General features: G+C 38.8%; 1 protein-coding gene across 6 annotated transcripts in view; it reads left to right on the top strand.

Moving 5' to 3' along the window:
• The window catches only part of MESK2 (misexpression suppressor of KSR 2), a 162,555-nt gene that overhangs the window by 60,700 nt on the left and 75,092 nt on the right, over positions 1 to 26,763 (top strand). For 3 of the 6 annotated variants that reach the window (XR_014441668.1, XM_083121974.1, XM_083121972.1), the window contains exon 2: positions 11,854 to 11,904. The exons of 1 other annotated variant lie outside the window; for it this stretch is intronic. Coding sequence is in view for 4 of the 5 variants with exons in the window: in XM_083121974.1 (XP_082978100.1) it covers positions 11,854 to 11,904 (51 nt within the window). In the remaining variant the exon portion in view is untranslated. Of the gene's footprint in view, positions 1 to 298; positions 460 to 3,228; positions 3,432 to 11,853; positions 11,905 to 26,763 lie in introns of those variants that run through there. 2 more of the 6 variants (XM_083121973.1, XM_083121976.1) reach the window with 2 other exon arrangements.

The following is a 26,763-nucleotide window of genomic DNA, read 5'->3' as shown; positions in this document are numbered from 1 at the left end:
GTGAATGTCCATTCATCATTTCATCACTCATCCCCATCTTCGCAAATTAGCCAAGAGGCACAAAACGCGAAGTAAAATAACCTAAATCAATCAATCATTTAGGTAAAAGAGGCAATCACTTTCATTTTGGACGTCAAAAGGGAGGAATCGCACAATGAAATCTATGCGCCCAAGTTTTCGATAAGTTTCCTTAGATGGCAAAACTGCCTCTGATACGTTCTGCTTTCTTCTGCCACCTACTGAGGAAACTGGAAACGTGAGTCACGTGGTACGTGCTAACCAATCAATGAACGCCGAAAGCAGCAGGCAGGCATTTGTTGTGTGTTCAGTACAGAACTAAAAGTCAATTACGTTCTGTGGCGTGTACCTCCGTGTAAATATTTGTTGTGAATTTGAAAGACACTTACTTTAATTTAGTGTTAGTTAAAAGGATTCTTTTCATTTTTACAAGAAAAATAGGTAAGATAATTATGGTTTTGGATTGCTTCATTTGTAAGTAGGCTGGTATGATTTTGGTTCTTGAGAAATAAAAACAAACGTAGGTGGAACCGTTTTTACCATAGTGTCATTTGACCGCTTATTTAAGCAGATGTAGATTGTTTTTCTGTGCATTTCATTTTGCAACTGTTATACTTTACAATATTTTAACTTTATTTTGCCTTTCACATTTTACCTTGTTTTTATAATCTTGAGGTAGAGACTTCTCATATCACCTGCTGTAGTAGGATTCCCGTTCTGCTTTACTGCCCGTGAGAAAAAATAACACATACACGACGTACTGTTTTGATTAATATTGTGTATTCCCGGTAGTGAATTTCATTTACTAATTAAACGTGCACATGCAGTTATGTATGGTAGATGGGTTATTTATGTTTTAAATTGAATTCTGTACACAAGCAAGAAACACCTTACTCGCTTTAAATTATTTAAAGGTTAGTTAGGTAGACAATAAACTAAATCAAAATTCTTCAACCGTAAAATCTTTATCCGTTTTTATGTTTTTTTTTACCGTGGATCATATTCATAGTCTTTCACTTCGGATGTCTGGACACGAAAGTAGGGAAGAACAGCAGAAATCGATGTTTCTGTTCTATATTTGATTTGAACATAATATGCAGTTACCTAAGTTGCTAAATTCTATTGTGCGATTTTGCTTTCAAACTTATTGAGGTGAGCGATGATCCTAGCAGCAATAACATGTGGCAATTTAGCCATCCAGGTTCCAATGATGGCTTGAGCCAATTTCCCGAATTATTTTTGAACCCAAATTACCACTTTAGGGCGAATTCATATGAAAAAAAAAATATTAACGTACACAGAAGTTAGAATATACATATCAAAACTTTGATAATTGTATTGTAAATCAACCAGAAAAATCAAAATGTTCTCATGAAGGCAATATTTTGACAAGCTTGTTTCAGGTTATTATTTTTCCTCTAAGTGATGGAATGGTTTATAGGTGTCATATGGTTGTAATCTAATCATGAGTGCATCTTAAGTACCGAATACTATGAATATCTAGTCTAGTTTTTATTTTAAATCAAATTACTTGATTGATATTGAAAAATGCAAACGCAGTAATTGATGGTGAAGTGACATTGTGACATTCAATAAAACATTTGTTTTTCATTAGGTGAATAGTTGTTCAGCTTCACGCACATGATATACCATGTGTATCCAGTACTTTTTATTTGCTAGAAACTTTAATGTCTCTGGTTGAATGCCGAAAGCTGCATGCACACTATCATCTTAATGATGTGACAACAATACTAAATTGCTCAGATTCCAGCAGGACAAGCATGATTCTCATGAATCGCAGGCTACCAGTCACACCCCAAAAATACGAACACACACATACAGTACACTTTGGTCATCAATCACTATGTGTGCGACAATCTGGATTCAGCAGTTGGAATGGGCATCTCTGTCCCCACGAATTTGTGACTAATGTAAAACAAAATATGCTTGTAAAAAAATGCTTGATGCTTTATTAGTTTCATATCATCCGAATGAGGATGATTCAAAGCTGTTGTGCTTGGATTGCTACTTGCATACATTTATTTTGCATAGAGTATACCAAATATTGATTATGTATTTTTAATTTTTAGATATTTTCCTACGGAAAGAAATTGTTTATTTTTGCCTGGCTAGTCTTTATACTAATCAAAATAATTGAAATGCTGTGTGCTTATCGTCTCGAACCAAGCGTGCTGTAAATGTTCATACTTCATAGAGCGCAACACTAACCTGTTAATAAAAATGCTAGGTTGCTTTTGTGCTAATATATTCAGTTTCAGTGAAGCTAAGTTCACATGTTGGTAATTTCCATTTCTATTCCATCTTTGGAAAAGAGTTGGGGGGGGGGGGTCAACAAATGATTATCAGCAAGACCTGTAGTTTTATATGTTATAGATTATGTAGTATACTACACTTATTTTCCTGATTATACTACTTTTCCACAACTCTTAAAATTATGTGACAAGCATAAAATTACAACTATATCAAGGTAAATTGTCGAGAATATGTTGATTTTACGCTTTGTTATGGCTGCAATAGACACTAATGATTCAGTAAGTGCTGTCACATGTGATGGCCACGTTCTCAGGGGGCAACAGGTTAACAATGTTGCTAGAATTCATTGTAAGGAACTTCGATCCAGGGGATGGAGATTGGCTGTCACAGTTTGTGACTCGATTGCACTCCACACGCCCAGGTCCATTGGCTTGTTACATATGGCAAGCAGTATAGAACCCAATTTTTCCAGACTTTCCGAGTTAATTTCAAGAAGAAGAAAAAATGTTAGAAGCTCTACCCTCAGGCCTAGCAACGACCCATGGCCAGCCTTGTGAAGTCTGGCACATCTGCAACTACGGCTTGTACCCCCACCAAATAGAAATGTTCAACAAATAGCTTAACCTTACATTTGCAATTTTTTTTAATAGTTTCAATGAATAAAGTTGTTAGTGCATTTTTTAACTGTTATTATTCTTTCATACCTTATGTATTGCTAGCACTGCATACCTTAATTTGCTTATGTTTCCTTGTTATTGTGTTTGTTTAATACTTTTGCTTAATTTTTGTGTAGTGATTTAACGTATTTGTTTTCTGATTTGTTTATTATTGCCTGTTAACATTGCTTTTTATATGTGTGTTTAATATTTTTTTTCCATTAGTTTATTTTCTGATTATTGCAACTTTTAGTTTTTGATTTGTTTTTGTTCACTATAGGCGACACAAAACATGCCTTCAGGTGTAGGAGCATCTTATAGGTCCCTGCCTGATGACGTGTACAAGAGCACTACAGTTGCGGAAAACAAATTTAGTGTAATTGAATCTGTTAAGCGTGCATTCAATTTCAATGGACCCAAACCTGACAATGCCTTAGCGCAAATTGAGGAAAGCTTTGAGGTGTCGTCTATTGCCGCTGCAAGGTAATCTGAATTTTAAAACGTTTCTAGGAGAGACTTACTTCTACCACCTTTCTTGGGAATTAAGTTCTTTTGTTAAAGAAACTTTATTGGTGTAACATCAGTGACAGTTCCTTTGTAAATTGATCTAGCTGTTGAATACAGGGTGATTGTAAAGTCACTATATATTTATGCATAAACAGGTTTTCTTATGCAATGTACTGAAACACATCACAGTAGCAGATAACCTGAAAAACACTCTCCAACATGACTGGTCAGCAACTGCAGATAACTTGAACGGGTTGTTGTAGCCTTTCAGCCACTACAACCTTCAGAATGGTTCCACCCCTTTCATGGTTAATCTAAACAAAGTTTTTACATGTCGGAAACATCTGGAACACATCTTCACTTTCTTCAATGTAGATATTGCCCTTAGTAATTCCATTGACATCAAGTCTACCAATCAGTTTACAGGTCTGCAACAACTGCCTCGTACCACACTGAAGAGCCCATACCATACCTGCAATCAGTGGATTATGGAAGCTAGTAATGACACATCAGTTGGAATGAACGATTGAATTAAAATTTTTGGGTACAGCATCACGTATGGCCTTTCTTCACCCCTCAATATATGTTGGAAAATATCCCTTATGTGAGAGTTAAAAATGGGGTCAAAAAAGCTCCCTGAGAAAGGATAAAAGTGCAAAGTCGTAAAGTGACCTACATGGGACAAACACAACACATTAAAAAAGGTAAGGCTGGACTAAAACTTCTTCGGAAACAGTGTGAGAGGTTCGCTCTTCTCAAAGAGTTAAAGACATTAGTTAGACATCTCCAAACATGGATGTGTATAGGGGGTGTGGGGGTAACGCCCCACACTTTCTTGATCCGGTCGTGAGTGGGGGTGATGTGATCAGCATTACGCCCCTGACCGCCTTTACCCCCCAGGGTTTCCCCCAGGTACCCATGTTATTTGACGCTGGGTGGGCGCCGGGGCCGCTTCCACCGTTAGAAAAGGTTGTGTGAAGAAAATAAAATCTGCACATTCGATAAGAACATGCTGAACACTTAAAATGGCATTACAGACACGACACTTTGGAGAGTCCAGCCCTTGTGACATGTTTGAGACAGCTGAGTTAGAATGACTTCTTCTCGAAGGGATGGATGGTACAAGCAACGCCATGCACCTGTAGCCTGAAGCTTGTTCCCAGTTAGCTCATCCTACTCTTCCTGACAAGTGTCAAGTTGTTGACCAGTTTGCAAGTGAGAGTTGAGCAGAAAATTACAATGTTCAGATTTCTTCCTTCTGTCCTTGCCAGGCAGTTGCTTAGTGACAGCTCTTGATTCTCTATGATCTGGTCAAGTGTAGAGGTGATAATCCTCCGCTACTGTGATGCAAGTGGTTCAGGAGAGTGGTCACCTAGAATTTTTGTAGGATAAATGGTTGGGTTCTTAGAAATATGAGATCTAGCAATCGATGTAAAGGCTTAGAAGGCTATACAGGGTTGTCCAAAACAAACTACCTGGTATAATGGGGCTCTTTCTTCCTGTCCATGTTATTTAATGCCATTTCTCAGTGTTTTGGGTTAACATGATGATAAGGATGAATGGTGAGGTAAAGAAGTAGTTGGTGAGACAACACAGTGATAAATTATCTGCTGTCGTAGCATGTTAACGCCGGCCCCTCTTCCTCAGAGTAGAATGTGGCATCTACACTACCCACTGCACTGTGTGCTTTTTTGGTAAATTTCCTTTGAAATGATATTTGTAGAGGAAACATGCGACTGAAGGAATTGTCACTGATTTCTTTGATCTTCTTCTCTTTGGTAAGGACTACCTATTTGATCAAATAACATGGTATCACATACTAACAGTGAGTTTATATCAACCCATTATTGCAACTGTGAGGCGATGGGGATTAATAGGTGTGTATCTTGGTGTTGTCTTGTGCTTCCCTCTTAACCTTTTGTGCATTACTAACACATGATGTTGGTGCTAACGTGGTGATGCAGTCTTTTTTAGATCTTACCTGCTGTAGTGTTTTGACACCTATTAGATGCAATTTTAGATAGTGAAGTAATTGTTATGTAGAATTGTGTCATGTCGCTTTGTGTGTTTAGTTACGTATGTGTGCAAGGTAAAGTGCATAAACAGTGATATTAGGCCTCCTTGATGATGTAGCGGTAACATTGTCACCTTGTAATCAAGGGGTCCTGGGTTCAATAGCTGGTCAAGGCACGTGGTGATTTCGATCCCACTTTAAACTCGAGGTCCAGTCCCGATTAGCCTTCGTGCATAAAGTGGACTTAAAAGAAGCAGCAAATCAACAATAACAAGCAGTGATAGTCTATATCTACGCGTAGCCTATATATACAACACAACATGACTACTAGTTCAGGTTTGATAACAAGAATTGTAAAAAAGTGTTGGACTTATCCCAATATATCGAGGAAGTGTAAAAAGTTCTCTTGAATATGTGAAGTACTCCTGATAAGAATTTTGAATTAAGTAGGATTGTTTTTCTGTACCATGTTCTGTAATGGTTAGCGCTTTTGTCTTTGTTGCAAGCAGTCCCAGGTTCAATTCCCATTGGGGGAGCTAAAACAATTCTGTGTTGACCCAGCATTGTGAAGACAATTGGAGAATTGCTTGAAAGGAATCATAATGTTCCCTAGTCTCAAAAGTAAGAAAAACAGCAGCAATACACACACACATGTAAATGAACCTATAAGTTTTTCTGCAGGACCTCCCTGATGGTAACAATATTGCCTTGTAATCAAGGGGTCCTGGGTTAAATCACCAGTTGGGTGCACATGGTGCTTTGGAGCCTGCTTTAAACTGTAGGTCCAGTACCGATTAGCTCATCTGTGCGTAAAGTGTACTTAAAAGTTTGTCCAGAAATGTGCAATGGCTGAACTTTAGTGCACACATGTTGCATCACCTCTCTTTTTGTCACTATTTTCCATTGTTAACACAAAGGTCCTGATGTTCCCTTTATTTACTGTGAATTGTGTGAATTTATAGAGTAGCAGTAACGAGTGAAGGAAAAGTTAACGTATCCACTATTTTTTCTGACTGTTGGAAAAATGGAGTGGATATGTTAGTTAGAATTTCTCCCCCCCCCTCTTTTGGCTAATTGAGGACGAGTGAGGACTAAATAAAATAGTTATAGGTACACTCACACAGAACACCCATGTCCAAGCTGGATTTGAACCCGGGAGATCGCTTATTGTTGAGGACCATGGTGGTTTGGTTGGTAGGGCATGTGATGGACATGTGGGAGACCTGGATTCAGTGTGTTCTAAGGTTGGAATGTTTCTGGCCCTGTCCCTTCATAAAGTGATTCTGGGATTCACCCAGCCTCTGGAAAAAGGCAATTGAGCATGGTGCTGATCACAATCACCTAAAAGAATGTTGCAGATCAAGAATATGTGTGACCATGCTCCCACATTCCCTCCCCCTAAATGTGCTTTCAATGGTGCAATGTGCACGAGGAACTTTACCTTACCTTAGTAAACCATCTGAAGTGGATACGTATGTGCTTGTAACCATTAATACATTTTTGTTGCACTTGTAATTTTTGTAACCATTCGGCCCTTATTTTTGAAATGCACTTATACAGCATGTAATTAATAATATAAACACAAGGCGACTGGTCCTGATTTCAGCATCCAGCCACACATGATGCTCACACATTCAATGTATGTAGAGTTTACTATTCCTACATACTCATACAGTGCTACATGTATAAAAAAGTTAATAGTTAAAACAGTCATCTTAGATTGTATGCATTTACATGTATAGGCACACCTGACACAATTGTTCCATAAGATTTTTTAACATTTTATATTGAGTTTTACAGTACAATTCCTCTTTGCCAATTTCTTATTTTTTAATGGCATGATTATCTTTTTTGTGATTACATGGTTTGTAGTAAGCTTGCTGCATGTAGTGGTTCCTTACTTAGAATGGGCTTAAGTTATTTTTCATTACAAGGTGAGATGACTTTCTTTTTAAATTATTACTTGATAATAAGTACGTAGCCTGTCATTAGTACATATATATTTTATTTTAAGTTATAAGTGTGAATGTCATTACAAAAGGTTTAGAAATTATAATTTAGATAACGGAATGCTTTCATGTGAGTGTGAAAAATTGTACACTTATTTCGTCATTACAAATAATGATACAGAGCACTATATATACTTGAACTGTTTTCAGTTTTGTGTATCTTACTAGTATGTTATCATTTATCTCAGTATATAGATTTCCCTACCCATATATGAGCACCCACAAATTTTCTATGATTGAGGGGAATTCAACTACTGAGAAAATATGGTTTGAAATTTTGAATTCAGTCACGTATTGGGAATTTTAACTAATTCAGTTTCCCCATGTTTTAATATAAATCCTAAGAGAATGATTAGGTACAGGTTCAGACTCGAACCCTCTTTTCTTTATTGGCACTTGGTGCTTTTTGGGTGTAGGTACTTTAATAGTTTATCAGTATATATCCAACTGCCAGTTGTCACAGCAACCAACTAATGTGCTACCTTGTAGTCAAGAGGTCTCAGGTTCGAATTTTTGTGGTGGAAAATTGCACTTTAATCTGTAACTCCAGTCCTGGAAAGCCTGTCTGAACATGTTTTTTCTCAGCAATCGAGTACTAGTAGGACGTGTTGACAGTGTTTCCCCCTGTAAAACATACTGAATCACAAACTAAATACAAACAGTTGATGCAAGGATTGCCACAAGCATTACACCAATGGTATTGGTATGTTTCAGGTGGGGTTATATGTGTAATTTAAAAAAAAAAAACATTTTTAAAAATTTGATCCCAGGGGATATTGTGAAAGATGCAGCATGTGTTTATTACAGTTTATAGATCCTGAGATGAACAAAAACCATGTGTATTTGCAAACCTGAAAAAGTTCAGTGGTTTACTTCTCTGAATATGTTGCACCAATACTTCCAATTGTTTACAAGAACCCAAAAAGCTTGTAGTGCTTAATCATCATCCTCACAATTTCACTGAATGATTTCAACCAAAATAGTATGTAAGTAAAGATTAATATGAGTTTGAAAGTGGCTTAACCTGTTACCACCACTTCATGTATGTGGGTTGGAAGAAGATGTATAAATCATAAACAAACCATAATGGATAGGCAAATACTAAAACATGTTCACAAAGTAGGACTTGGATATTTGTTACTGGGCGAAGTTACCTTACCCCTCCTCCCCTGCCCCTCAATCTCTTTCTACCTACAGACCTGCATCTGTGCCATACGGAAGTTCATAAAATCCATGCAACAATATGTGTTTCATGCCCTGTCTATTATTTCTCAGCCAGGAAAATTATGCAAAGGATTCCGTGCATGTAACACCAAGGCTTGACCACCCTCATCCCTCACCTTTCATTTTCCACTTCAAGGGCTCAAGGATCCACATAGGTTTAAGGCCAGCCGCACACTGGATCCAACATGACGGTCCACAAGTGACACTATGAGTCATTTTGTTTGTCGGCTACAATCTGATTACAGATTTTGTCCATGAATAGATCTAGGTCTGTCTTTTATAATTTGGGAAGCTGGTTAATGTTACATAATAACAGTTTACAGCAGAATCAATGCATTTTTGTATATGTAGAACTAATGTATAATTTTATGTGTTTGAATCGAGTCAGTATATATTACCTTAATGCATTGCTTATGTGACATACCAAAATATCATATTTTCTAAACAATTACTTGCTAGAAATATATTCCGACAAAATGAAACAAATGAAAGTAAGCTTCTCGTGTGTTCAGTCAACATGGCAACTGACGAAGAGGCAATTACAGTATGTGCATGTTATTTGATGCATTTGGAAGACAATAGAACCTCCCGCAGTTGCTGGATGCATCCAATAACAGAATGTCCGTGGCTTTTTAATTGGACTACACGATGATGGGAAGAATTTTTTTAATTTCACAAGGTTAAGTGTAAATAGCTTTGATTATTTACTGGGATCAATAAGGCCAACCGCACACCGGATCTGACATGATCTTCTGTTTCGGTGATCTCCTGCGTCAGAATATAACCACATTTAATTTGCAATTAGATAAAAATATTGCCACCATGATACTGTTCCCCAGTTTAGAAATTTTGGACTGAAGTGGCCTCCATTTCCGGTCTGTAATTAGACGTCTGTGGTTGAATTGAATAGATTCACTCGGACGGAGATTGTTTTGTTGCAAGCTGCTCCTTGCGATACCAAATTCCACAGACATTTGCAAACCGTTTCAAGGTGACTCAAGATGACTCGAGTCAAATGTTTCGTCAGGTGTGCGGCTGCTCATAAGAGCATCATGGTAAGCCTTCACAGAGTCCGTTTGCAACAAAAATGACTTGTCACATCGTGTCTGATCTGGTTTCGTGGCTGGCCTAAGATGAAAATAGTTTTTCTCTAGTCACTCTTAAGATGAATGGGAAGCAGGTCTACAAATATAATGTTTGAGAAACTGGAAAATTAGTTGTGATAAGTTGATATTAATATACATCCAACACGGAATCAGTATTGTAACTAGGGGTGTGCAGGATCCTGAAAGGTTGTTAACATGGACCAAGAAAATTTTTTCCGGCTTTTTGGAATTCCATATCCTCATATTTCAAAGTGCTTAATTCTCAATGTTTTCTGCACTAAAAGTGTCAGGATATTTCTTTAAATTAGCTGCTTTTATTCCAGAAATCCAAAGACAATTTCTTGAGGGTTAAATAACATGCAGAATTCGAGGTTTTCACAATGGAAAATTTATAATCTCTCCCTCCTGAATATTTACTGACCTAGTTCGGAAATGGCAAGTTTTCCCATCCCAAATATCTGGATGATAAAAATTGCACCGTCCCAATCCCATTCTTACCAAAATTTTTCTCTCCTGCATGCCTGTAACCGTAACATACATTAGCTATAAACACAAGTTAGGAAGGGTATGGTTTATTATTTTGGCTATTTGAGCTTGTTAGTACATTTAACTGAAATAAAGTGTGAGGGTAACCTCAAGCCCTCTTTAGCTATTTCATGATGTAATTGAATTCAACGAGGATCTTTGCCTGTAGGTATGCACCATGTACCCTATGTCTTAAAGTTTGATTTAAGTTCACTCTGCTCATGATGGGCTAATCGGAACTGGACCTAAAGTTCAAGTTTGGATCACAACCAATGCAACATGTCTCAAAAGGGGATCGAATCCAAGACCTTTTAAGATAATAGTTTTTTCTTTGTATATTCAATTTACTCCCCATATGTAATAGTTCAGTTCACTGTGACAATGGGAGGAATTATGATAATAACCCATCTATTCCAGCCCTGGACCCCAAGTTTTGCATAATTATGTGTTGTTATCTAGAACATGGAAGTGTGCTTGATTCCTGTTTAACAGTGCAAGCGTAGGTTGCAATTGATTCTTAATGAGGTGCTCATCTGAAATTCGCCCCTCCATACTGTAACTTGTGTGCACAGCTAGAGAACTGCAGTACAAACACTTACACTGGTGCCAAGCTACTCTGGCACAGGGGTTTATCCAGAATTTTCTGTCTAGGAAAATGTAAGGTTAAATTTAGGACCAAAATGAACATATGTTGGTACTTAGTGAAAGAAATTGGGAGGGGAGTGTTGGGGGATGTGGATAAATAGCTCTCGGGCATGTTTGGCCTTGTTTTACTGACCACTGAATGGAACCAAAATATGTTTTTGAATTCTCCAGTAGTGTAGTACCATTTCCTCTTTATACTTGGTCATCATTACCTTGTAATCAAGGAGTCTCAGGTTCGATATCTGGTGGAGGCACATTGCACAGTGGTTCGGGAGTGTTTATTCATCAATTTCATCATATCATGTAATCCAATCCCCATCTTTGCAAATTAGCCAAAAGTGGCACACAAAAAGCGAAGAAAAATTAAGCAAATCAATCAATCTATAAGAAGCTGAGCATCACAGTATTCAAAACATTGCTAAACCATGTGAGAAAAACTGGAAATGCAGGGTTGGGGGACAAAGAGTAAGAACTTATTACTGATTCTATGAAATGTTCACAACGTTGATAAAAAATATCATTTGCTAACTTACGCTGTACTGCAATTTGAACTTAGAATCTTCAAAATTTCGTACATGGCAATATTATAGGAAGAGATTAAAGTCGCCAGGCTTGAATTTTTATTCGACCTGGATTTTTCGAGCCCTGCGCATAAGTGTAGAATAAGCTCAAGTAGGGACATTGTGCGAGAGTGTGTGTGTGATATTTCTATTGACATGGTTAAAACTTATTTTAAGTTAAGATAATACCAGTAGGTGAATGTGAAAGCAGCTGGAATGCATAAGGTGTTGCATGTTGCTATTTTTGTATCTGATTTTCCTCTTAGCATCTTAGTTGATTTTATTTATATAGCGTTGCATTAATGTTTGTTTCAGGGATAGAAAGATGCCGACCTCAACATCAGCAGAAGAGACTGCGTTACTTGGGTAAGGAAGCTTTGTTTTCCTTTTCATGGGTGTGTTGTGAAGTAAAGTTACTAATTGTGAGTAATTCTATCTCTTCTCTCAGCATTAAATGTTGTCTTTTACATGCAAATAATTTAGCAATGTCACGAACTTGACATAAAAACTATACCAAAACTGATAATGCGGCATTGGTGTCGGAAAATATCAGTTACAATTACCCTTACTATCCAATAACTTCATGGAATGATTCAAAAATATAATACCACAGTTACGTAAACATGCACCATATTTCTTGAAGCAGGGTGGAAATATTTTCAATATTGCTATAAATTTTTTGTGTATGATATTCCTGCAAGTAACAATGCTTACGACATCAAGATAAGTGCAACAAGTTCCAAAGAGGATGGTGGCAGTGACCACTGAAATTAATAGAACTAAGAAAAAGAACAGTTTCGCGGAAAAAGTGAGTACTAGTTTCTCTGTATTTATCTCCTACCGTGTCTCTCGTTTCCCAATTATGAATGAAGATAAGTGTTGTTGCATGTATTGCAAGCACTGTCAGAGCCTGTGCTTGAAATGGAAGTTGCTATCTGTAGCCTTGTGTCTTTGTGAAGCAGATGCTCCTATGGTTTGATATGGTAGCAATGAGACCCCTGTGGGGGATGCCTTGCAAAAATTTTGTTATCTGGACCCCTCACTTCGAGCAATGGTCAGAGCATAAGAATGGATGCTATTATTACACTTTTGATCTCCAACATGTCATCTATCTGGACCTTGCGGCACTCATGGTGAACAAGTAGAAGTTAGTTTCCAGTGATAATTTAGAAATAAAAAGGCATTAAAGGGAAAGATATGTGAATGTATTATATTTGTTTTAGCTATTGCTGCATGCTGAATTTGTCTATGATTACTTTGTCCACCATGATACTGAACAGCTTTTTACTACGAGCCTGTTTGCATGTGATGTACTCAGGGGCGAAGTGAGGAACTTTCTACAGTTAATTTATATTTGCTTCATTTATATTTGCTTCCAGTTCTCTACTTTGTAGGAGTTTAATAATAATGCACATTATAAAATCTAGCTCAATGTATGTACAATTAACTAGGTTAGCTACTGTCAAAGACTTGACTAGTGCAGCTCCTTCCAGCTGCAGGCAAAGGACGATGGACACACAGGCTTGGCTGCCGCTCACTGAGGAACATCGGCATTCATCCTACAGACAGATGGGTGAGAAGTGGAAAGGGGCAGGGGGGAAGGTTGCGGTTTTTAAAGATCCAGTGATGAAACATCGAGGGGTTCCTCAATCAGTGGTGCCAATCCCATCAAGATGATACTAAACGTAGCACAGTTTGATTTTTTCGTTGGCCCCTAGCATCCTGCTTTGGGCATAATGGTGAAATCTAGCATAATATGCAAACGCGTGTCCCTGGGAGAGGGAAATCAAATTCAAAGGAATAGGTTTTCAGGAAATAGAAATAAAATTGTCCAAATCTTATTTATACTTCACCAGCGAACTTGTTTCAAATAAAAGGGAGTATGGATACACAGCGAGACACTTTTTTTTACAATCATCAAGCAATCCACCCTCTATCTTTTCTATATCCTGGCGATTTTGTTCCTGAGGAGATTTTCAGACAGTAAATCAATAGAAGGTTGGGGGTAAACAAACCATTTTCTCAAACAATTTCAAGTGCTATTCTATTTTGCCTGTTGAGCCATTCTATACAATTTTGTGTAGTGAATAATAAGTAACACAAGTTCAAAACTCGAATATTATATTCATAATTGAACTTAAAACTGCAGTTATCCAAAAAAAAAGTAATTTATAATAAATCCTAGCACAATTTAGAAGCATTTAGCATAATTTCAGAATTTATGCAGCACTTTTTGTTATCCTCAATCCACATGACAGGGAGAGGAGACAAAATCGAAATTCTTGCAAAATGTGAAATATCATCAATACTATTTTCATTGTTTTTTATAAGTTCACATTTAAAAAAAATCATAGTTCAAAGGGGCAAGGACCTTGTGTGTTGGCCTGCAGGTAATTTTCTAAATGTAATGGATAGTACGAGCGATTTGTGCGACTGTAATTGAACGTATTTTTTCAAACCTTTCTCAGTTGACCATAACTTTTTCCTACACTTTAAAAAAGCCACAAGTCGCCATTAGATGTACTGCTCACCGAGCCTTCAACACTGATCATGTGATTTAAAGAAACAAATCACTGTGCCACTTTGGAGTGGTGCAGTCCTTTGAATGTACTCTATGATTCCAAAATGTCTGCTAAAATACCATTGAGACTTGCCAATGTACAGCCTCAAGGGTGCATGCTACATTGAAAATTCGCGCACTTTAGATTGAAACCCAGAAAATTCCAACAAATTTCCCCTCTTTACATTTTTTACTATGCACTCTAACAATGGAGTTCTCTTGTGGGACCAGACTTTTGAATCACTCTGTATATTAAAATTATATAATTTTTTTAGCATTGTTCATTACTGTTGAACTAACTAACTAAGAGTAACAATTTATTTTGTTACTTATTGATTTTTTGCAAAAAGTAACTTGCAAACAATGGTTCCTAATTATGTTAGCATTTTGTGCAATATTGTAAGAACCGCTCTCTCTCAGGGAGCTTTCAGACTGAAGTAACAAGCTACAGGCATTTATTCAGAAGTATATGCAACCTCTCATACTAAAGTGACACAATAAGCTGCATGTTTTGCTTCTCAAGTGGCAAGAAAATCATACTAAACTATACCATAATATTCAGTAGTTACCAGTTATGAATCCTAAAAGGAATTTGATATTAATTGAACTTGATAATAAATAGAAAAAAAATTACATTTCTCTCTCACACCCATGCATGTAGCCAGGGCAAGGGCTCAGGGGTCTGAAGCCACTTCCGAAATCTTACAAATATATAATTTAAATTGTGTTTAGTGGTAATTAATTTTACTTCCTTAGCAAAAATAAACATCTTGTATAAGTTGTAATATACAGAGAAATTCATCTTCAGGGATTCAACCCTCCAGCCACTTTTTTACCTTTAGATAGCGGCTGCTGATTAGGGATGATGCCCCCCCTGCCCCCAAAATAAAATTCTGGCTAGGGGCCAGCACACGTACATCCATTGTCAAGCAAACCATAAACAGTCTGCTTCTGTACACTAAAGTACAGTTATTACTTAATTTTCTGTCTCAAATGCATTTTACATATCTTTTGTACTTGATACAGAGTCTGAAGAAGACCTTGCTAGAAGGTTGAAACGTTATGTTTAGTTTGTTTATAATAAAATAAATTACTGCCTTGGTCAGCATATTTAGTTTTTCATAATCATGGAAACAAGGCTTAATGGTGTTATAATTGTACATATCTGTTTCTTTAATACATGTACCATATTATATATATTTTTAGAGAATTTCATGTAAAAGAGCGACATAATTTTTAAGAAAATAATGTTGCCCGACCCTGTGGCCGAGTGGTTAGCACATTGCGCTGCGACGACAAGGGTCCCGGGTTCGAATCCCGGTCGGGCTTGGTTGTTTGTGAATGTCCATTCATCAATTTCATCATTTCATCACTCATCCCCATCTTCGCAAATTAGCCAAGAGGCACAAAACGCGAAGTAAAATAAACTAAATCAAATCAAAGAAAATAATGTTATTTAAGCTGTTTTCGTATTTTGTATGGATCCTAAGTATTTTATCTGAGACAGTATGTCCCTTATTACATGCTCTAATACAACTATCAAACAGTTATTAATTGACCTATATCAGTAGAATAATAGCAAGCTGATGGATTAGAAAAGTTGTTTCTGGATGGTGCGTTCAGCGTGTGTTTGACTTGCTCATGGCATTCCACTTGCTGGTTTCATGCAAATTTTATCAATTGTAGCAGGCGGCATGATTTATGGAAATTGTGTTTTTTTTCTTCTTCCGCTGTCTGCTTGTTTGTGTTCAGTTAGCATCTTGTTATGGCTGAGGCTGCAACACTCTTAGGAGCCGCTAACGTCACGATGACGCTCGTGCCCATTTGAAAATCATGCATCTTTTATGACTTGAGGATTGAGCTTTCGTTTGTTGACTACGCTAACTCACTTGCAAGATGGAAAAGACAAACATGTACGCGAACATCCCTGGTTGTTGGTGAAGGATGTCGCAGATTCTGTTTGCATCTTTTATTCCGCCTCGTTTGAGGTTAGCAAAATTGCAGATGGTGGAGGCATTGGCCCCCGCATTACAGTAGTGTGTAGTAGAAATAAGTCCTCCTCCGTGGCCGTGTTGTCTAAGGTGCTGTGCTTTGGGCTCAGACTGCGGGATGGCATGGGTTCGAGTCTGCCTGGGTTCTTGGCCTGTGTATAGGACCGGTGGCAACCCACCATTGTGAGGAAAATGGGGAGCTACGAGTGAGTACCGTAATCCGGTCTCGGAAATCTCCTATAACGGCTGGGGGTTTGATGTGCTGACCCCACGTCACCCCATTACCGGTTAAACATCTCCACACCTCTAGGTAGGAATGTGGGAGGGAGACTGGCATTCGGGAGATCTGCTTAGGCTCTTCAAGTGCTGTCGAGCCACGGGTAATAGAAATAAAATGTAGTGCCTGCCTACTGGGAATTGGCGATGCCTGAAAATTGTCCAAAAATAATCAGCTACTGTGAATGCATAGTTTCTTGGATGACTTGACACGTGAGATAGTCGCACATATAAGATAGTAATATTTGAAAAATCATGTTTTTACCTGGTATCATTCATGTGTATAGTTGTCATGTGATAGCTAGCATGTTTGATTTCTCTGACAAGCTTTGTTTTCTGTATTAGTTTATATTTCTACAAACTGATCTATTTAACACAGAGTACAGTTCTGCATAATTACAGTTGTGTTCTGTTTTTATATTTTATAAAATAATATGAGGACATATATGGCATAATAGACTAAAAGCAGATTTGAAAAACTTTTTCACCCTGATGATTGACCAACAAATTTGTTAAGGCCCAGTTGAACTTTTGGCCGATGCCAACGAAATCTTTTTTGAATTTTTAACTCCTTTCGAAAAACAACTATGATCCAAAATCTGAAAGGAACTACACATGCTTAGAATGCCTTCTAGAGCATTAACGCAAATCTTCACGTGGTTTTCTTTTGCTGTTGTCCAGATATTCTCGATAGTTTGATAGGCTTACGTAGCCATGAAACTATTGTGAATATCTAGCCAACAATGAAAGCAAGTAACAAGTAACTGCTTTGTTTTTCTTGGCTACAGTTTTCCTTCACTGAGTGAAGGCCTCTTTATGGCAGGTAGCATATGGTGGGTGGATATATTGTAGCATTGTTTGTTTTTAGAGTTGTTGATAAGGGTTTGTTGAGATGTTAGTCAACCAGGAAAGGTTATAAAATCTTGAATGCAAATATGGCCTTTGATCGATAGATGTAATAATAAAAAACCCAAATGTCATACCTGGTGCATCCGAAAATCGTGAATCAATTATGTATATATATTTCTGCTCTTTTTAAGGCAACATAGCAAATGGAAACTGAATTTATCATTACTTGGCGACTCTGGCCGAGTGCATTGACTGTCCAACTTTGTCTCGCGACCGAAGTTCCCAGGTTCGAATCACAGCCAAGGCATGGGTGTCCCTTCATCAAGTTCATCTAATCATCACTCATCCTCATTATGATTATGTCAAAGGTGGCATAAAAGTGATGCTAAGTAACAAAAATACAAATAATTAACTTTTGCTGAATTCTATTGTATGCTGATAATAGTACTACTACTACTTAGAATTTTTCTGGGTGTGTGTGAAAATGAGTTGTTGTGCAAATATAAAGTTTCTTCATTTCATTTGTGAGAAGGCGATTCTAAAATTCCACTTCCCACGAGGGCTTGTGTTCAGCACTTAAAGTGAGACTGAATGCACCAGAACTCTTGTTCGACATTTCAGTTTGGTGTTGAAACTCAGTTCCTGCTGCAACATTAGACATCCATTTTTTTTAAATACATTACACAAAGTTCATCCTTTGTTTCATTAATTCTTGTAAACAATAGGGGAAAAGAGGAAGTTCTTATACTGAATGCATCTCCTATTGGTGGGAAGTCCGAAAATTTAGGAGAAATGATACATTTCGGTGGTTGCTATTCATGCGAGATGTAAATGAGAACGTAATTTCCGGAAATGACAAATGGAAGAGATCGTGTGATTACATATTTACTTTGGATAATAATCTGTACATTTTTTCTGGTGGTTGTGGTGGGGAGATTTTTATCCCCATTGCTTCTAAATCGTTTATCCCCATGTTTCCAATTTATTTGAGTGGGCTTAAAAGGTGAAGAAAATGTTTTGTTACAACACAGTGTACTCGGTTGTTTACACAATTCTGCTTCATCTGTGGATAATAGTAAATATTGTGAACTTGAAATAAGTGGACAATGAAAGCTAATTTTGCATGGTTTATTTACAGTACTACTATTTCAGATATTTCGGACGGGGTGAACCTCCTAAAACCCTCCTCTCTGCACGCCCTTGGGTGCTTATACGAATATCCACACACACACACGCCGGCCTTCGTGGCAGAGTGGTTAGCGCAGCGCGCTACGACTCCAGGGGTCCCGAGTTCGAAACCTGGTCTGTGCATGGGTGTTCTTTGTGAGTGTCCCTTCATCATTCATCCTCATCTTCGCTATTAGCCAAAAGTGAAGTAAAATAAACCAAATCAGTGAGATATATTTTAGACAGACGTACAACTCCCACCTCTGTGTGTATGGGCCTGTTTCAGTGATTCGAATCCCGCCAAGACCAACTTATCTGTCAAGCTAGTATTTGATAACGTCGTTATGTAGCTGGTTTAGTCTGGGCTTCTCGTGCCGCAGAGAATATGGCGCCGTGCTCGCTCTAGATATACGAGGAAATAAATTATTGAGGGAGACGTATTTGCATGTAACCACCGTGATGGAAATATGGAACGCAGAATGCACGAAGGTCCGTTAAGTGCACCAAGAACTTGGACAGGTTTCTGTGAAAGCGCAATTAAATACGGCCAGATGAAACACCACGATTTCCATCGGGAACGAGAATGCACTGATAGAGAATAGGGTGTAAGGTGTTACTTTATGTAAAGACACCCACATGTTAAACCCTCTTCCACGTAGTATACCCTGGACTGCATTTTGCAGACTAACGAAGCTCTGGCGTCTAGATCCACAGACTGTATAATCCTCTGTGGGGCTCGTGTTGTGTGCTGCCCATTTGCGTTTGAGGGCCTCCAGGTGGCGTAATGGTAACGTCGTCGTCCTGTAAGCAAACGGTCCCGGGTTCGATACCTGGTGGCGGCCCATTCCAGATTAGCTCATCAGTGTATAATTGGACGAAAACTAATTTTCCGTTTGTGATTGTCCTTTCATATATCTCATCGTGGCGATTAGCCAAAAGTGGCAGAAATGCGAAGTAAATTAAAGTAAAATCCGTCAATCAGTAAATAGTTTCGTGGATGTGCCACTGCACAAACTGCATCCATACATTTACACTAAGCCGTCACCGGGATTCGAACCAGGGCTTCTTTGATTGTTGTTAGTTGGTTGATCTGGTTCATTTCATTTCTTATTTGTGCCACTTTTGACTAATCAATCAATTTCATCCTATTAGCATCACCGTCGCGATTAGCCGAAATGGGCAGAAACGCGACGCCAAGTAAGAATCAAATGAAGTATGGAAGGCATCGGCAACGGGCACTTTTCTATCTTCAACTCCTAGAATGCAGGGCTTTACGAAAACTCGCCTGCAGGCAGAGCGCGCATAACTGGACCACGTAAGGGCCCCATCACGAAAGCCTTGCAGATCAATTGTTCGTGCAGAAAGCAGGGTATCGACCCATTGAAACTTGCATGTTTCTCTCCACCACGTTCTATTCCAGGAACCGCTGCCTTCCCGCCATGTGATGCTCCGTATGGGCAGGATGGTTGCTGAATCAGCCTTGTTTTGGCTCCTTTGTTCGATGTTACTGCGGCGCCATGTGTTGAAAATTTAATTCGGTGATACGAGCACTTGGTACGAGATCGAGCTGTGTTTTCTGCGCCACTTTACCCAAATATACCGCGTTGACAATTTATCAATATCTAGTCTTCATAAAGGGCAACCAAGGTGTGCGCCCCCAAGGGTCCCGGGTTCGAATCCCGGTCGGGCTTGGTTGTTTGTGAATGTCCATTCATAAATTTCATCATTTCATCACTCATCCCCATCTTCGCAAATTAGCCAAGAGGCACAAAACGCGCAGTAAAATAAACTAAATCAAATCAAATCAAGGTGTGCGCCCAAGTTACAAAAATCCAGGAATGTTTTGTAAGGCGATGAGTGACAGTTTCGCACCAGCTTTGCATTTATTTCTGTATCGTCGGAATGCGTATTGCTAGCTACTAAAAATAAATCCGAGTATACAAGAGAGTATGAATTTCTCCCCATGGTGCAAATGGAAGCGGTTTTCAAGTTCATTAGTCAGCTAGACACGATGTTTGAAAAATATAAGAATTTTCAGAATCCCATTCCTTATGGAGGTAAAAAAAAAACGCAACAACTTCCAAGTTGCAGCTAATGAAATTGGAGTTTTGACTTTTCCAACGACCAAAAAATTTTTCAACGTGTCCTCTTTCCGTTCATGCGTTTTTCTATGCCATCGGAAGTTTCATATTAACACAAGTAAAATTATACTCCCGTAAGCGTAATGCTAGGGTTTTCTCCGTCTACAAGCACATCCAGCGCACAGCCCTGTCTCCATCTTGCCTCGGGGAAAGGTCGGGAGGGGGGCCGTTTACGGTCCTCGCGTCTGGCTGGACATGGAAACTGTTCTTCTTGCCCTTATCGACGGTATCCCCCACCCCTACATCTGCGTACGCCAGAGGGTGCAGTGATTGGAAGTTCATATCCTCTACATGCGCAAATTCTTGCAGTGTGTGTGCGTCGTCAGCACTGTTCAGGTAATTTCAATGCGTAAGCACTTCCGAGATCTCTCCGACAAGGAGGAACCGCTCTTGTTGTTGCTCTTTTGTTTGTGCTTCCTGTTTTGCATTACGGCTCCTCCCCAACCCGAACTCAACACATTGGCCAGATTCCTGTTCACAACAACATTGTAAGCAACTTTGTACTTGCACCAAACGACCAGTGTTGCCACAATCTGTAAGCACAATTTCCCTTTCCAAGGGATAACATTTCCTTTTTCGCCCATTTTTCCCTTCATCTAAAGAATTATTATTATTATTAATAATAATAATTAAATATTATCGTTGACCCACGTTCGTATGTATGTATAAAATGTTAATCAATTTAACTTTTAAATGCTACGACGCCAGGGGTACCGGGTTCGAATCCCAGCCTGGGCATGGCTGTTTGTGAGTGTCCATTAATAAATTTCATCATATCATTACTCATCCCCATCTTTGCAATTAGCCAAAAGTGGCAGAAAAGCAAAGTAAAATAAACCAAATCAATAAACAATAAAATCAATAACTTTTAAATGTTTTTTTTGGAAGATTTAGATTTTATTTCTAAACTAAGCGAATTTTTTTGTTTTGAGATGAAAGCTAAAACTATGTTATAGTTGGCAACTGAAGATTTTCATCAGTAAAAAGCAAAACACACAAACAGAGATTGGATTTAGGGAGACCAATGCCGCTTGTCTTCATCATACCATCAGAAGAAAATTAAAAATATAATACACAAAATGCTGTTCTAGTAAGGCGCACATATGAAGAGTTTGTGTGGAAAATCACATTTTTGTATATATAGTACATACCTGAGCAAATGTTCTATTCTGGTAAATTTCACATACTAGGTGGAAACTTCTAAAACAGCAAGTTTTTTATTAAAATTTAATCCATTGTTGGTCACTTCTTGCCACTCTGCACGGAATTTTTTAACTTGTTTCCGCGGGTTTTTTTTCCATCTTCCGATAATTCTCCACGATGTTTTATAACATATTCTGGAGTTGCAGAGAGTTTCCTTTGCTTCCCTTGTTCTCGCGTCGTCCAAGACGGGCACAGCCTTCCACGAAACACTCGCACACGACGAATAACCCACCCAGTGTCCAATGAAGACTGAAGTAAAGATAGGTTTGCGACAAAGATAACTTTATGGTTTGCACGTGTAGTGTTTGAGGAAAAATTCCCCATAAGGATGAATGGCCAAAGACCTCCGGCCCCAAACGGTAGCCAGATGTGAGTCAACCCAAATTCCACCCTTCCTCTCAGAACAAAGTATACGACAAAATAAAAAAATGATAAGTTCTCATTTTCAAAACTGGAATCTGTTATAATGTTTAATATAATTAATGTTTAGTCTGTCTTAAAATTTCCCTGAAAATTCGCTATTTTTCATCGAATTTCCCTTTTCACTTAAAATTAGCTCCAAATTTCCCTTCAAAAAGGGAAATTTCCCTTCATGTGGCAACAGTGCAAACGACACGAGCAAACAGGGTTCGTGACGACGTTTGCTCGTAAATCTCGTGTCCCTTCATCAATTTTATCATATCGCACCCTTTCACCGTCGCGATTAGCCATTAGTGGTAGAAAAACGACACTGACCGTGGCCTGGTAACGGACTCTGGCATCAGTTATACTGGGCAGAATGACATTGATTAGATAGAATAGTTGACAACTATTTTAAACATAATTTTATGTTTACCAACAAGCCTAGACGTGATCGAAGTATTACTTTTTATGATCATGACACGATTTATTAATTTATATTTAATTTGAATTGTACATATTAATTAATGTATAATGTTAAAAAAATATAAAGGTATTTACGAGTAAAATTGTTAGAATCCGGGCATCGACTTATAAAAAGAGAATTTACCAGGCCTCAGTCTCACGAAGGTTGAGATCCACTGCTCTAGTGGATATAATTATTTAGTACCAAAGATACATGTTCTGTTTGACATTATTCGAAGTACTGAATACTTCTTGCGATATCTATTCATTTGTTTTTAACACGTTGCTTAGCAACGAAGCACCACACTATTACACTCACGAGAATTGACAGAATCGATCATGCTGTTCACGTAATTTGAAATCGTAAGTTTTGCGAGGTCGGTTAAGGGGACGCTCGGCTTGGTGATGACCCTGCGTATCGTCACTAACTCCGGGTTCAAATCCCGGCCTGGCCATGAATGTTTTTTTTCGGGTCCCTTCATCACTTCACACATCTTCATCTTCGGAATTAGCCAAAAGTGGTAAAACAGCAAAGTAAAATGATTTTATAGGGGGAGGGATCCTTTTCCACGACACCCAAATGTGAACCTCACTTCCACATAATACACCCTGGACTGCATTTGGCAGAGTAACCAGGTTCTTGCGTCTGGGCCCATGATCGGTATAATCCGGTATGCGATTTTTTGGTGTGTTGTCCATATTTGTTTATAATTGTCCCTTCATCTCTGTCATCTTAACATCATTCATCCTCATCTTCGCGATTAGGCAAAATTGGCAGGGATTCGAAGAAAGCGAAGTAAAATAAACCAAATCATTCATTCGTAAGCCAAATCAGAAAACAATAAATCGTTAAGGCTCGCCCGGACCTTTGACTGACGCCAGGGCAGCTGTTTTCAAAGTTTCCTCTCCTTCAGAAAAACCGCTACGATATTCCAAAATCTGAAAAAGTACATCAGCTTAGAATTCCTTCTGGAGCATTCACGTGAATTTTCGTGTGGTTTGTTTTCACTGCTGTCTAGATATTCTCAATGGTTTAATAGGATGATTTAACCACGAAACTATTGATAATATCTAGAGAACGGCGAAAGCAAACCACACGAAAATTCACGTGAATGCTCCAGAAGGAATTCTAAGTTGATGTAATTTTTCAGATTTTGGAATATCGTAGCGGTTTTTCTGAAGGAGAGGAAACTTTGAAAACAGCTGCCCGTCCAGGCGAACCTTATGGAACGTGTCCTTGTGCATCGACAGATACAGTACACGCACGGCGAATACCTGGGGGTGGGGACAGGATTCCAACCTAAAAATAGTGGCATTATACTTTATCCCGCGAGGAAGTCGAGTGACTGAAATTAATTGGCAGGCCTGAATTACGTAATATATATTTCCCCCATATAGCGCACGTTATTTTGCATGTCTCTTCCCCAATGGGTGATTTTCCGTAGTTCGCATGCAACGCCAAACTACGCGAGGCTTTGGAAAGGAAAGAAAAAAAATCGCTGCATTCCAGAAAAGTTCCGCGTTATTGCTCTTGGAATCTGTAGCGTTGAAAACGAGCTGAAACTTGCTAATGCTATCATTTTCTTTCATAGCTACACAAAATGACGCACGTGTTGGAACACTTTTAGCACAGTGAGAAATCGTCGCCACAACTTGTTAACCTGAAATAACTTTTCCACTGTGCAGAAGAGAGATTGCTGATGATTGAACGCAGGAGCGGCCAAATGCTGTGGGCCACCGATTTTTTGGGGGGTCCTGTTTAAAGTTTGTGTTTAAGGCGAGGAGGGACAATTTCCCCTAGGTCTTTCTCGCTGGGGCAGCTGCTGATCACTGTTGCCAACTTCGCTCTTTTGGAGCCAGATCTGGCTCTTTCGTGCACTCGTTTGACTGTGAACTGTGGCACCCGCCCTCTGCCCCACTGTGATGCCACCACTGACTCCGGCCCATAAATACCAACTTTTGCCATGAGTGTACATTTTGCACGTGACGTGATATTCGTATAGCTATAGGCTGCGTCACCCACCTCTTCTTTCCTCCCCATGTATTTTTATATATAGCGCTGTGGCTAAGATGACAATTTTGTTATCCGGGAACCCTTTATTTTCGATTTTATATTAACATCATTGGATTATTGAGATGGGTGATGCCGCCAAACCTAGGCGGTGAAAACAAAGAATAAATTGCCATCACTTTAAAGCTAACGGTAATAGCAGCACCCCCACCGCTCTGACAACTAAAATTACCCTAGTAGGCACTTCATGCAGCCTTCGTTAATCTAGCTCCTTGAAAGTCCTCTTTAGCTATATTAATGGTGAAATTTAGCTCTTATTATGCACATCAGGTTTGGCAACACTGCCAGGATGGCCGTAGGGCGCAAGGAGAAATGCACTAGGCTTATGGGACCATTATTTATTCGTTCTCTCGGGAATATCAAACATCCGATGACGTAGAAAAGTACATGGACGGAAAAAGGAGACGTAGAACTGTCATAGTAGTAGGAAAAGTCGAAACTCCCATTTGATGAGCCGTAACTTGAAGTTGATGTCCCATAAGGAATACATGGGATTCAGTAAATACTAATTCACCATATTTTTCAAAAATCGTATAAGGCTTAATAATCAACTTAGGAAACCGCTTCCACTTGTCACATGGGGAGAAATTCAAACTCTTCATTTCTAGCGGAGATCTTTTTAGTAGCATTGCTCATTCCGGCGATATTGGAATAAATGCATGCCTGGTGCGTAATTGTCCCTCTTCGCCTTAAGTAAACTGTATGCAGTAGGCTAATCGAGACCTACAGTTCAAAGTGGTATCCGAACCACTATCTTCTTGCTACCTCCGCAGGGTATCAAACGCGAGACTTTTTTTTTTTTATTAAAAGCCCACGACGTTACCCTATTTTCGCATAAGTGAACTTAAAAAAAATGTAATATTGGTAAACCTCAGGTAAACATATATGCCTAATCGTAATTAGACATTTGTGATAGGTTTAGATATTCGTAGCACTCTAGTTTTAGGTTTGAGTCCAATTTATGCGCAGATCGGCTAGTCGGGACTGGATCTGCAGTTTGAAGTTAGATCCAACCAAACGGATATCCAGATTTCAAGTTATCCGATATCCGTTACGGATGCAACGAATAATCCGAATATCCGGCTAATTCGGATAGTACAGATTTGATGAAGGATTTGTAGAAAATCCGTAAGAGTGAAATGCAAACATGACGAATAAAATAATGTGTATGGCCGTAAAACTGAAAACGATAAAACTGTCCGGGTAATGCACACATTAGGATATCCAGACATTTGGAATAATCCAGATAGGAAATTATCCAAAACCGGATACAATTTTATCCGATTTTGGCCATCCCTACAAACCTTCTACGTGTCTACCCCGGGTAACGAACCCGGGACCTATGCATTACCTGTACCTTACCACTACGCCATTAGGAAGGCCAATCCAGGTTTGTATCCTGCTGCACGTGCCACGCACTCTTCGAACCCCCCCCCCCCCTGCCCTCCGAAAAACTCTTTTTTTTCGTCGGATAGCGCGTGGTCACCGTACCAAAATCGGTAAGAGGAGCTGTTAGCGAGCTTGGAACAGGGATATCGGTCCAACAGAGAGACGAGTCCTTACGACAACGATTGTAGGAAAACTTTAGCAATACTTTGACGTCACCAATCCTTCGATGAGAATGCAAAGTATAGTGATTACAAGGAAACCTAGATGTTGAAACACCCCCGCGTAGAATATCTTCTTGTAAATGTGATGTTCAGTTGGTTAGAAACTTCCTTAACTCCAGTATTTGTGACCGTGGATTATGTACTGGAGAGAACTCTAGTCTCGTTCGAGTCTTTATTAAATTACAATCCAAGGCGTTGGAAAATGCCGCCTGGATCAAAATTTATTTACTCCGCGACTTCTTCGGACATACCACAAGGGGATGGGTTGTTTGTAAAGAATATATCTAGACGAGACTTTGTCTGCAGTTGCAAGTGCCTGTCTTGCCTCTGTCTCCTAGGGTAAGTCTGCCTTGTCTCGAAACACATGAACAATCAGTGTTCGGAAAGTTACTCTTTAAAACTAACCGAATAACTATTACAGTTACTCATTTTGAAAAGTATGTGGGTCACACTTACTCATAAAAAGTAACTGAGCTACAGGTACTCCCTTTAA

Source organism: Lepisma saccharinum, chromosome 5 (genome assembly GCF_977018435.1).
Source record: "Lepisma saccharinum chromosome 5, izLepSacc3.1, whole genome shotgun sequence".
NCBI lineage: Eukaryota > Metazoa > Arthropoda > Insecta > Zygentoma > Lepismatidae > Lepisma > Lepisma saccharinum.
The sequence above is the reverse complement of the archived record's forward strand: the minus strand, read 5'-3'. Positions and strand labels throughout refer to the sequence as shown.